Source organism: Lissotriton helveticus, chromosome 11, assembly GCF_964261635.1.
Source record: "Lissotriton helveticus chromosome 11, aLisHel1.1, whole genome shotgun sequence".
NCBI lineage: Eukaryota > Metazoa > Chordata > Amphibia > Caudata > Salamandridae > Lissotriton > Lissotriton helveticus.
Window position 1 is genome coordinate 1,183,642,515 of NC_136072.1, and position 14,241 is coordinate 1,183,656,755.

General features: G+C 46.4%; 1 protein-coding gene across 2 annotated transcripts in view; it reads left to right on the top strand.

Annotated features, from left to right (window-relative positions):
- STX2 (syntaxin 2) overlaps positions 1-14,241 on the top strand; it is a 331,612-nt gene that overhangs the window by 122,514 nt on the left and 194,857 nt on the right. For both annotated transcript variants that reach the window (XM_078668008.1, XM_078668007.1), the window contains exon 2: positions 10,791-10,865. In XM_078668008.1, coding sequence (XP_078524134.1) covers positions 10,791-10,865 — 75 coding nt within the window. The remainder of the gene's footprint in view (positions 1-10,790; positions 10,866-14,241) is intronic.

The window sequence follows — 14,241 nt, forward strand, 5'->3', positions numbered from 1 at the left end:
TTGGGATTCTAATCCAAAAATGTTGCTTTCCCTCTGGACTTGTAGGGTTTCCTTATCTTGGGCCCACTGTTTTGTCTTGATTCTGAGCTTGGCTCTCTCAAGTTGAACAGGTGGTAATCTCTTTCAAAGGAATCCTCCCTCTTGTTGGAGATGGAGGTCCCCATTGAAGTGGCAGAGGGGGTAGAATGAACTGAGGAGGACCTGGACCCCTAGACCCTTTGTACCCTCCCAGGAGGAATAACGGGGGTCCAATCTGCTAGGGCCATCCTCTTTGTCACTAGAACTATTCCCTGGGAGACTAGAGTTCTCCAGTATAAGGGGTCTTGAGTCTCCTCCTGGACATGCTCAAAAGCAGAGTCATGGGTGTTGGAAACCCCTGACTCATCTTCTGGAGAATCACCGCCCATATCCAAGTTATTCTGCCCATCTGACCTTTTTTAGGGCTCGGCCTACGCCCACGAAGTGGGTGGAGCTTCGAGCTCCTAATGCTAAAGAACAAAGAAAGGATCTCTAGGGCTCTGAACAGACACATTCCTTAGTGTATTCTGTCATCTGCCTAGTGATTCGTCTTCGCTGTGCTGTGTATGTAGTAGCGTTGACGTGGTAGGCTGTAAGTAATTTACGCGTGCCCGATGTGGCATATTGTGTGCGAGAACGAGCACGGCAGAGTGATTAATCTTAATTACGAGCTGTCAGAGTGCCCGTGTAATGCTATCCAGATGGTGCGAGCGCGTTCACCATTGCATGCAACAGAACAGTGACACGGTAAGCGAGCTAAGGACCCTTTGTGGGAGCGCTGAAAGATTCTTCAGTGAAAGATGGAAATGTATGCATAGGCCGCAACTTACATCTCCTGCCACCTCAAGGCGCATGGGTGCGAATTCCGGCATTGACAGCCGCTCCTGCGAGTAAATAACATTTTTCTTTAGTATTACACTTTACGATTGCTAAATTTCGAGAACAGATTCAACCGAAGCGCAGCTATTTAAATGAGACGTTTTCTTCAAATAGGAAATGCCTCATCAATGGTTCGAGCCAATTAGGAAGTGAAATTCGAGTCCTCTTTAAAAATGGAGAGGGAAAGGTTTGTGAGCGCTCGTTTAGCCGAGGTTATGGAAACTATAAAAAAAAATGTGACGATGAAAGAATGGTTTTAAGTAGGACCTTAAAGCATAGTTCTGTGAACGGTATTCCTCTACCGTAGGCTTCTCTTCCGTTTATTAAAAATAATGATTTACCTACATGCCATTAATAAGTTAAAAAAAAATGTTTTCGAAATGCAAATAAAAGCCACAGTATGGCTTTTGCAACCACAAGGCGCTGCGGCTAACTGGAGATCTGACCTGCATCCCTCGGAAGCAATTAAAAAGCAGCTCTGTGGGGGCTTACCGAGCTTTAAATCAGCAGCCCGGGAGAAGTTTGACAATGTGCATGCACCCAAAAAAAATAATAATAATAACATTCCATTCTTTATGCGTACGTGAAGAAAATGCCATGTGCAAGTGGTTTCGAGTCCTCTCCTGGGTCGCGATTCAGCTCACAATCTCGGCAATAGACTGGGATGTGAATAAAACTGCCAGAAATGTGAGGTGATTTGCCTGGATGTTTGAAACCTTCTTGCTCTGCTGAAAATGTCTCTCTCTCTCTTATATAACATGCATTTACAGAGCGCCACTTTACCCCACAAGAGCTCGCGTGCTGCTGTTGACAGATAAAAGATGTTTACTGTTATCCGACTCGGTGGTACTCATTTTATCAACCTCAGAAGGATGAAAGGCTGAGTGGAGTCACACGTGCGACAGGCTAGTGAAGCCAATGCATATCTACAGGCTAGTGAAGCCAATGCATATCTACAGGCTAGCGATGACAGTGCATATCTACAGGCTAGCGATGACAGTGCATATCTACAGGCTAGCGATGATAATACATATCTACAGGCTAGCGACGACAGCGCATATCTACAGGATAGCAATGACAGCGCATATCTACAGGCTAGCGATGACAGAGCATATCTACAGGCTAGCGATGACAGTGCATATCTACAGGCTAGTGAAGCCAATGCATATCTACAGGCTAGCGATGACAGTGCATATCTACAGGCTAGCGATGACAGTGCATATCTACAGGCTAGCGATGACAGTGCATATCTACAGGCTAGCGATGACAGTGCATATCTACAGGCTAGCGATGACAGTGCATATCTACAGCCTTGCGATGACAATGCATATCTACAGGCTAGCGATGATAATGCATATCTACAGGCTTGCGATGACAGTGCATATCTACAGGCTAGCGATGACAGTGCATATCTACAGGCTAGTGAAGCCAATGCATATCTACAGGCTAGCGATGACAGTGCATATCTACAGGCTAGCGATGACAGTGCATATCTACAGGCTAGCGATGATAATACATATCTACAGGCTAGCGACGACAGCGCATATCTACAGGATAGCAATGACAGCGCATATCTACAGGCTAGCGATGACAGAGCATATCTACAGGCTAGCGATGACAGTGCATATCTACAGGCTAGTGAAGCCAATGCATATCTACAGGCTAGCGATGACAGTGCATATCTACAGGCTAGCGATGACAGTGCATATCTACAGGCTAGCGATGACAGTGCATATCTACAGGCTAGCGATGACAGTGCATATCTACAGGCTAGCGATGACAGTGCATATCTACAGGCTAGCGATGATAATGCATATCTACAGGCTTGCGATGACAGTGCATATCTACAGGCTAGCGATGACAGTGCATATCTACAGGCTAGCGATGACGGTGCATATCTACAGGCTAGTGAAGCCAATGCATATCTACAGGCTAGCGATGACAGTGCATATCTACAGGCTAGTGAAGCCAATGCATATCTACAGGCTAGCGATGACAGTGCATATCTACAGGCTAGCGATGATAATGCATATCTACAGGCTAGCGACGACAGCGCATATCTACAGGATAGCAATGACAGCGCATATCTACAGGCTAGCGATGACAGATCATATCTACAGGCTAGCGATGACAGTGCATATCTACAGGCTAGTGAAGCCAATGCATATCTACAGGCTAGCGATGACAGAGCATATCTACAGGCTAGCGATGACAGTGCATATCTACAGCCTAGCGATGACAGTGCATATCTACAGGCTAGCGATGATAATGCATATCTACAGGCTAGCGATGACAGCGCATATCTACAGGATAGCAATGACAGCGCATATCTACAGGCTAGTGAAGCCAATGCATATCTACAGGCTAGCGATGACAGTGCATATCTACAGGCTAGCGATGACAGAGCATATCTACAGGCTAGCGATGACAGTGCATATCTACAGGCTTGTGAAGCCAATGCATATCTACAGGCTAGCGATGACAGAGCATATCTACAGGCTAGCGATGACAGCGCATATCTACAGGCTAGCGATGACAGTGCATATCTACAGGCTAGCGATGATAATGCATATCTACAGGCTAGCGATGACAGCGCATATCTACAGGATAGCAATGACAGCGCATATCTACAGGCTACTGAAGCCAATGCATATCTACAGGCTAGCGATGACAGTGCATATCTACAGGCTAGTGAAGCCAATGCATATCTACAGGCTTGCGATGACAGTGCATATCTACAGGCTAGCGATGACAGTGCATATCTACAGGCTAGCGATGACGGTGCATATCTACAGGCTAGTGAAGCCAATGCATATCTACAGGCTAGCGATGACAGCGATGACAGTGCATATCTACAGGCTAGTGAAGCCAATGCATATCTACAGGCTAGCGATGACAGTGCATATCTACAGGCTAGCGATGACAGAGCATATCTACAGGCTAGCGATGACAATGCATATCTACAGGCTTGTGAAGCCAATGCATATCTACAGGCTAGCGATGACAGAGCATATCTACAGGCTAGCGATGACAGCGCATATCTACAGGCTAGCGATGACAGTGCATATCTACAGGCTAGCGATGATAATGCATATCTACAGGCTAGCAATGACAGCGCATATCTACAGGATAGCAATGACAGCGCATATCTACAGGCTACTGAAGCCAATGCATATCTACAGGCTAGCGATGACAGTGCATATCTACAGGCTAGCGATGACAGTGCATATCTACAGGCTAGCGATGACGGTGCATATCTACAGGCTAGTGAAGCCAATGCATATCTACAGGCTAGCGATGACAGCGATGACAGTGCATATCTACAGGCTAGTGAAGCCAATGCATATCTACAGGCTAGCGATGACAGTGCATATCTACAGGCTAGCGATGACAGAGCATATCTACAGGCTAGCGATGACAGAGCATATCTACAGGCTAGCGATGACAGTGCATATCTACAGGCTAGTGAAGCCAATGCATATCTACAGGCTAGCGATGATAATGCATATCTACAGGCTAGCGACGACAGCGCATATCTACAGGCTAGCAATGACAGCGCATATCTACAGGCTAGCGATGACAGAGCATATCTACAGGCTAGCGATGACAGTGCATATCTACAGGATAGCAATGACAGCGCATATCTACAGGCTAGCGATGACAGTGCATATCTACAGCCTAGCGATGACAGTGCATATCTACAGGCTAGCGATGACAGCGCATATCTACAGGATAGCAATGACAGCGCATATCTACAGGCTACTGAAGCCAATGCATATCTACAGGCTAGCGATGACAGTGCATATCTACAGGCTAGTGAAGCCAATGCATATCTATAGGCTTGCGATGACAGTGCATATCTACAGGCTAGCGATGACAGTGCATATCTACAGGCTAGCGATGACGGTGCATATCTACAGGCTAGTGAAGCCAATGCATATCTACAGGCTAGCGATGACAGCGATGACAGTGCATATCTACAGGCTAGTGAAGCCAATGAATATCTACAGGCTAGCGATGACAGTGCATATCTACAGGCTAGCGATGACAGAGCATATCTACAGGCTAGCGATGACAATGCATATCTACAGGCTTGTGAAGCCAATGCATATCTACAGGCTAGCGATGACAGAGCATATCTACAGGCTAGCGATGACAGCGCATATCTACAGGCTAGCGATGACAGTGCATATCTACAGGCTAGCGATGATAATGCATATCTACAGGCTAGCAATGACAGCGCATATCTACAGGATAGCAATGACAGCGCATATCTACAGGCTACTGAAGCCAATGCATATCTACAGGCTAGCGATGACAGTGCATATCTACAGGCTAGCGATGACAGTGCATATCTACAGGCTAGCGATGACGGTGCATATCTACAGGCTAGTGAAGCCAATGCATATCTACAGGCTAGCGATGACAGCGATGACAGTGCATATCTACAGGCTAGTGAAGCCAATGCATATCTACAGGCTAGCGATGACAGTGCATATCTACAGGCTAGCGATGACAGAGCATATCTACAGGCTAGCGATGACAGAGCATATCTACAGGCTAGCGATGACAGTGCATATCTACAGGCTAGTGAAGCCAATGCATATCTACAGGCTAGCGATGATAATGCATATCTACAGGCTAGCGACGACAGCGCATATCTACAGGCTAGCAATGACAGCGCATATCTACAGGCTAGCGATGACAGTGCATATCTACAGGCTAGTGAAGCCAATGCATATCTACAGGCTAGCGATGACAGTGCATATCTACAGCCTAGAGATGACAGCGCATATCTACAGGATAGCAATGACAGCGCATATCTACAGGCTAGCGATGACAGTGCATATCTACAGGCTAGCGATGACAGTGCATATCTACAGGCTAGCGATGACAGTGCATATCTACAGGCTAGCGATGACAGTGCATATCTACAGGCTAGCGATGACAGAGCATATCTACAGGCTAGCGATGACAGAGCATATCTACAGGCTAGCGATGACAGTGCATATCTACAGGCTTGTGAAGCCAATGCATATCTACAGGCTAGCGATGACAGCGATGACAGTGCATATCTACAGGCTAGTGAAGCCAATGCATATCTACAGGCTAGCGATGACAGTGCATATCTACAGGCTAGCGATGACAGAGCATATCTACAGGCTAGCGATGACAGTGCATATCTACAGGCTAGCGATGATAATGCATATCTACAGGCTAGCGATGACAGCGCATATCTACAGGATAGCAATGACAGCGCATATCTACAGGCTAGTGAAGCCAATGCATATCTACAGGCTAGCGATGACAGTGCATATCTACAGGCTAGTGAAGCCAATGCATATCTACAGGCTAGCGATGACAGTGCATATCTACAGGCTAGCGATGACAGTGCATACACTCACAAGGAGACCACAGGCAGCTGAGGTGCAATCTTCTCCCACTCACAAGAACGACATCACAGGCAGCAGCAGTGCAAGCTTCTTACACTCACAAGGAGACCACAGGCAGCAGAGGTGCAAGCTTCTCACACTCACAAGAAGGACATCACAAGCAAGTGGTGCAATATTCTCACACTCACAAGGAGATCACTGGCAGTACACACCACATGAACACACTCATTAACACATAGCAACAATACATTGGCATTTACAATGCCATTAACTCAAACTCAAATAAATCCTAGCCCGATTGCATTTCTAATGCTTGTTCTTGGTAGCAATAACTGTTCCTCGGTGATCACTTCACTCCCTTATAGGCAACTCTTCAAAAGTCACTTGTAAATAAATCATTATAGTCTTGAGCAAGCCCTCCACACCTTCAATCATTGTTACAATTAAATACCCAATATTGTGGGTCAAATAATCCTAGCATGAGGCATATTTGCTAATTTTGAGCATTTTATAGTTGTTGTGAGCCTCCCAAATAACAACGTTTTTGTGCTTTAGTGCATCCCATGCACTGCTCATTTGGGACCTTTCACCCACTGTATTCATGTGTACGCTTCACACACAAACACTGTTTCTGGTGTTCATCACTAACACCTCATATCTGAGCTTTGCCACACAACTCATTCTGCATATCTAACTATACCTATCTTCTTTGAGCATCTCATATGTGTGTCTCATAGCAGGCGCTTTGACACTGGTAAGCATCTCTCTTCCACTCACTGTACATCTCAATTTTGTGAGCATCTCATTCAAGGCTAATTGTCATTGCAAATTTATATCATAGGGCTTCTTATATTTTTATGCAAAATAATGCAGTTTGAGTGCACTCTACACTCGTATCATCCATCTGCAGTAATGCTTCTCATAGATTAGACAACAAAAATGTCTGTATTGTGTTGTATACTTTGCGATGCATTAAGGGTTTCTCCACCCTTCAGCCACAGGAATGCAGGCGATTAATGAGCTTTCTATATATGAGAGATATAGCCATCTCAGGCAGATCGCCGTCTGATACCCTGTCCTCCCGCGGCGAGAACAATGCAGTGTCTTTTACTAATGTTCTGGTGGTCGGTCGGCCACAGGTCATCTCCCCTCTCCCCCGAGCCCGGAGTAGGGTGGGGTTGAAAAGCTTGGAGCCCTTCAGGTTGGCCCCTCTTTGTAACCAGATGAGTTTCAGATTAGTGAGGATGATGGGCTGGGAAGATCTAAGGTGTCTAGGCTGGCCTATCAGTGGTTAGACGACTACACATACCCTTGTGAAGGGGACAGCCCTTTTAGGGTCCCGAGTTGGTGTGGAACTGGTGTTGTTCGCCTCTGATGTTCCAGGACTTTCCCTAATATGGATCTGCAAACTGGACCGGATACAACCCCTTAGCTGTAGACTCTCAGTGGTAATGATAGCAGAGGTCGTAGAGAGAAAGAGTGGTGATGCGCTAACTCGGCCTCAAACAGTCCCCCAGCAACGCAATCGTTGAATGTCCACCCCCTGTGCTTCATGTTGATAAAACAGAAAGAACCCTTGAATCTACACACTTCGAAATGTCATACTTCGTGGGTGATCTTCTGTAGATCTGAAGGGCAGCTGGTTTTTTGAGGCGTCTAGGAGGTGGAAGGAAGACTTGAGTACTGTTTCTGCTTTGGGTGTTAGTGCTCAGATCAGCGCCCCCCCACCCCTCTTCGGTTTCTGACCCTTGCTGTTCTAGACCTCGGACGCCCCCTGAATGTTGGGGGTCAGAAAGTGTGGTGAGCCTGGCACCCATCTCACAATGCGGCTCCCTCTCAATCATGAGCTCCTTTGGCCTCTCCCAGTGTCGAGATGATTTACAAAAGGGGGTGACCCGGTGTCCCTCAGAACCTGGGTATTCAATAGGTAAGCAAGAAATTGGTTCTGTTGGGTAAGACAAATTATTTGAACTATGCTCCTAAATGCAAATGAAAATCAGCTCTCTGATACAGGGACTAGTGTCAAATGAGAAATCAATGCTCAAAGCACAAACAAACAAAGTCATAGGGTCAAAGGATTGTATTATACACATTAATACATGGCTGCTTATATACACATCCGAATTACTTCATTCATGGATTGATTTTTGGTACAAAACAAGACTGTCATATAAATTGGTGACTTTGTGTGAAAAAAGTGCTCAGTGAACGTGATAGTATATACAGTGTGAGGACAAGAATCTATACAGGTGTATATACAGATACAGTTCAAGTGTGGTAAGAAGATGGTTTGATCTCAACCAGAGATTCCTATGGTTTCTGTGGGAATCCTGGTGATTCTGAACCTATGAATTCGTCGACGTTTCGACCCTATTGTGCCCCTGTAGGTGGTCACGGCGGGTCTTTCTCAAGACAAGGGGGAAAGGGCAGTTATAAGGACAACGTGGGAGTTCCTCAGGTTGATCCTATGTGGCTCAATGGCTTGTCGCATCTATCATGTAAAAACAGCGGCAGAGGCTCTCAATCCCTCTCGGCGGCTAAGTCAGATCGTCGAATGAAGCTCTTCCAGTATCGGTTGCTTTGATGGCCTTCGAGACATTGTTGTACTTGTCGTTTCCTGTGACGTGTTGCTAAGTTTGAGGGGTGTCTACTCTAGAGTGGGTGAGGAGGGAGCGGCTTCAATAAACACCCCTGTGATAGGTATCCTATCCATAGCGAATGGGGCGGTGCCAATACTCGGCATGTGACACGCTTGATGGGAGAGAGTTTGTTGTTAAGTCTCACATTTTGGTTGTGCTCCTTGCATGATACAAAAGTACGTTTTAATTGCATAAAACAGTGAGGGAAAAAAATTGGTGACCAATAGTACTTTAGGGTGATCTTTTTCGTTGAATAAATGAATCTCTTCTAAGCCACATAAAACAAGCACTGACTACCTCTGTCTGCTTTGAGCACCAGGCACCTGCAACTTGCATGACAGAAAGTGACATATGGTAGTGAATGCCTTCTGCATGACTGCTGTCGAGTAAGATGGCGCTCGATACTGACTACTTGGACATTGTGCTCATGAGATGAGGTTGACTGCTGTCGGACCAGTGTCAGTGTGTGATCCTGGGCTCACCACCTAACTCCCCTCTTCCTAGGTGCCCAATATCTACTTAACATTAAAGTAATAGAGAAGCGTATTACCCCCCACCGTTAATTGCTGCATAAAAGTTGTGCACTGGTGTGCACCTGGTGGCATAAAGAGCACTACACACCTGGCTGCATTGAGAGAGTGCATCAGTGCATCAGTGATCCCCTGTTCAGCTGCAACGGTTGATGTGATCTGTTGTAGGGTCCGCTATCTCCATGATTTGCTCATTATAGAATTTCCCACCCTGTGATTCCTTTCAGTGCCTGGTCTGCTCCTGACGCCACTAGTCCCCTCCCCTGGAACTATCCTCACTTTCATGGCTCATAGAATGACTGGGCACGAGAGACTGAACTTTGCAGCGATTCCGCTGAGCGGGGCGGCCCATGCCTCAAATGGGACAAGGGAGTAGGGCTTGCCAGGCATTGGCTGGCTTGTGGGTAGGGGGTGGGATATGTAAATGTGCATGGAAGAAAGACTAAAATGACTTGTCCAGATACTTCACAGTTGATTCCAGATTCTTACTTCAAGTATGAGCTGCAACTATTCACACAGTGTCGAATTCTCTATCCCTGTGCCAAGGTATTTCTGTGGTTTGTAGCTAAGGTTGTCAGGAAATGTTAATTTTGAATATTGCTTGTCTTTTTGATGACTCATGAACTTTCAAAATGTAGTAATATGCTTCACTCCCTCTGGTAATTAATATTTAACTCTGTGATCTCCATACACATAGGTAAATGCTCGAATGCCTTTCAGATGTACCTGGGTAGTAAAATATCTTACTCTCTAAGACCATTAGAGCTATATAAACCTGTCTGAGCCCTCATCCGAATCCTCTTCATGTGGTCAAATGTATAAACTCCATGTAAGCCCTACTTGTTTCATTGGCATGTTTCAATCTCTCTGAATCCTGCACATGCAGTGAAATATTAGAATCACCCCGTGAAACGTTTATTTTTTTCTGAACCATGCACGTGGAGTGAAATATTAATTACTAAGTAAAAACTATATGTGTAGTAAAATGTGTGAATCCCTATGAACCCTGCACATGGAGTGAAATGATAGAATCACTGAGTACAGTGTTTGAATGCCTCTGAATCCTACCTAGGTCTTGCAGTGCATGAACATGTCTGAATACCTGTAATGAATTGTTTGAATCTCAGTGGAGCTAACACATGAATTAAAGGGTTTCCCCTCCCTGACCCTCACACCTGCAGTGAAATGTTGAGATCCCTGAGGAACGAATACGTAGTGAAATGTTCGAATCCTTTTCTGAAAGTAAGCCTGGTTGTGCATGTATCTGTGTGCATAGAAACCTTTGCATGAACTTTTCGTTCTGACGTCACTGAAACATCTTTTCTTTTCAGTCTAAAGAAGTTGAGGAAGATGGAGTCACCGTCATTGTTGAAAAGGACCATTTTATGGATGACTTTTTCCAGCAGGTGAGAAATGCGAACATCAATGGTGCACTCCTTTCAAAAAGGCAGGCTGGAAGTTGGCATAGTAGGTGTGTTGGCTGCACCCACTTAATTGTGATTGTGTTATTTCTGTAACATCTAAACCCTCAGGTGCCGAAGCCGCCTCCTTGCTGTTTAATGTCTGATCCTTATAATGTGTGGACCAGGTGTGGGTAGTTTGTTGCTTCTGTAGTTCATGTCACTTGTTTGTCACTCGCCTGTTGCAGAATTGTGTGAATTTTGTTTTTGACCGGATGGTGAGTTGAGACCTGTTCCAAGCTGGGACCTGCTGCCAGGGGGTTGTTTTCCATCACTGCCACCTTCTGTTTGCCTTACAACTTGGGTTGGGAGCAGGCCCAATACACGGGTGTTGTTTTTATTTTTATCTAGTGTTGAACTTTTGTATTTTGATCGCAGTTTTCAACTTGGTCCTCTAATTTCAGCAAGTGTTCTTTCCTTTGGGTTCAGGTAGCCTGGGAGGTTACAGAGCTGGTGTTACTGCTCTGCCAATAGCATTTGGGATATGAGTTTTTTTAAGAAACTGAGTAATCACTGTTGCACTTTTCTTTCTGCTTTTCTGCTTTTATGTTTTATTTATTTATTTATTTATTTATTGAAGTTTTGTATAGCGCTAGCTGGACCCGAAGGTATCAGAGCGCTTCACATCATGTACAAATTGTGCGCAAAGAAGATCTGAACGGAAAATGAGAGCAAAGAAGAAAATAAAAACAGAACATCTTTAGTCAACCAACTCAGCGGCAGAATGACAACAGTAGCGGAGCATGACTCCCGGTGGTGGGATTTCGATAGAAGCCTTCTTCCTTTACGGTCGAGAGCGCTCTAAGAAGAGGGCTTTTAGAAGTATCTTGAATTTCGGGAAGGAGGGGGTCAGTCTGATGTGGGGAGGGATGGAGTTCCAAATTTTGGGCGGATTTAGTTCCGGTTTTTTGTTTCCGAGCTCTTAGTGGGATTAGTAGAAGCGTGTTGGAGCTTCTGAGGTTCCTGGACTGACCTGCCCTTTTGAGTTTGGCAGCCAGATATTCAGGTTTGCCTGTGTGCAGGGCTTTATGGGTGATACAGGCTGTGCGAAACTGGCTCGTTGGTCAATAGGAAGCCACTTCAGTTCCCTAAGTGCCGGAGAGATGTGCTCAAACTTTTTCGTTCTTGTGACCATTCTTGCTGCTGCATTGAGGGTCGTGGACAGGGGACCTAAGTGAGATCTTGCTGAACCGGTCAAGGTTGCGATTCCATAATCGATTCTGGAAAGCACCAACGCCTGCGTGGCCTGTTTGAGATCTTTGGGAGGTAGGAAGGGTTTTATTCTGTACAGGAGCTTCAGGTTTAGGAATGCGGATTTTGCGGCTTTTGACATGTGTTTTTTCATGTCCAGCTTGGAGTCGAGGGTAATCCCTAGGGATTTCAGAGTCCGTTGGCGTGAGAGCCCCATTAAGGGCGTCTAAGGCTTAGAGCCATTCTTCGATTTGAGGGTTTTTGTCTCTGTTTGAGATGAGAACTTCTGTTTTCTCTTGGTTGAGTTTGAGGTGGTTCATTGAGAGCCATTGCTGGACCTCTTTGAGCGTGGCGTTTAGTCTGTGGATGTCTTTGATCGAGGTGGTTTCCAATCCTGTTTCTTGGGGAGTTTTACAGTGCTTGGTTTGCAGTGGTAGGAGAGTAAGAGTTTATCAAGTGAAGCAAACCATGAGTCGATTCACTTATCTGCTGCTGTTAAGAGGTCAAAGATGGTTGCGGTCCTCGAGGTATGTCTTCCATGACCACTGGCTCTTCCCAGAGCAGCCACCTAGGCGTTTGGTACAACACTATAGAATTTGTTGCTGGGCCACCCTGGCCCTCAGAATCCTTACCAGAGCTCTCCCTCAATCCCTGATGTCTCTGTGCTGCCAGAAGCTCGCAGCACTGAGAGGGTGTGTATGGTTATATATGTATATAACAAGACACTGGTGGCTAAATCGCCAGTCTAGTTATTAGGTCAGCATTTCCATAGGAAAGGCATTTTTTTGTTTGTTTAACTTTTAGCGCCATGTGACAAATCAAAGTACATCCAATTTGGGCTCTTCATAGCAAGTTTCATGCATATCCGTCCTCCCTGGCAATAGAATAAAAATCGAAAAATGATATTTTATTGTGAGATTTGTGAATTAGATGTTGGATTTGCGTTTCTGGGACTTTCCCCGGTTTCCATGGACCCGCCTGGTACACGGGCTATGCAAATCCTGAATATGATGCATAAATCGAACAGAAACATGAAAAAATTAAGTATTTAGAGCACTAATACTGTGCATGACCAGTGGCCAGTCATGGAGATCAGCTGCATGCGACGGGGTGCAAGCAGGGCCTAGACGCAGCCCAGGCCCTGCAGCCAACCTCCTGCAGAACATGGCCGTAGGCTGTGCGCAGAAGATGTTGTCCATCCACGAAGGGTATCGGCAGGCTCTGCCGTCTGGCCATGCCCTGCAACCAACTGTACTGCACATGGGCAAAGGCCATTTGCATTAAAGGTTGCCCGCTCACAAAGAGCTGGGTACCTGCCACCAATCTCAGCTACAAACAGCCCAATGCCTTGGACTGCATGAGTCGGCTGCCCGCAGAGAGTGGATTGCAGAGTCTAGAAGTCGGCCCGCCCATGCGCTCCACCTTGCTGCAGAGATCCAAAGCCTGTGTGCTGCAGGGATTGTTTGCCTACCAAGGGCTGGGCACAGGCCCTGTGGTAAATCCTCACTGCACCCAGCCAAAGGCTATGTGCTGCAGTTGTTGGGAGCCGAGCCTTGATGGAGGCCACGACTTATGGCGAGCGATCTGCAGCGCACATCTGAAGGCCATGTACAACTGTTGTCGGCTGCCCATACAGTGTTGGGTGCAGGCCCTGCGGCCCGCCCCTTTGCGCATGGCTAAAAGCCGTGGACTGCGGGAGTTGTGTACATAGGCTGGCCAGCGATCAAGGCCACGGCCATCCCCCTTTTCCCCTGATGATTGCATTTAGGCTATCCACTATTGAAGTGTTGGATGCAAGGCCTGCCACAGGCCCCCTCTGTACATGGAAAAAAAGGGTGCACAGTGGATGTTGGCTGCCTAAGGAGAGTTGGGTGCAGGAGTTGGATGAAGGCCATGCCCTGCTTCCATCTCCACTGCACATAGCCGCAGCCTGAAGGTCGAGTAACCCCCTACACACAGCCATGTGCAGCAGGGTTGGCAACCCATGGAGTATTGTGTGCAAGGCACGGACAGAGGCCAGGACCCTGTACCTTCTACTGCATACTCTGAAGTCCAAGCACTGCTGGTGCTGGCTGACTGCGGAGAGCTGGGCGCAGGACTGGACAGGAAGCCAAGCCCTAGGGCCAACCTT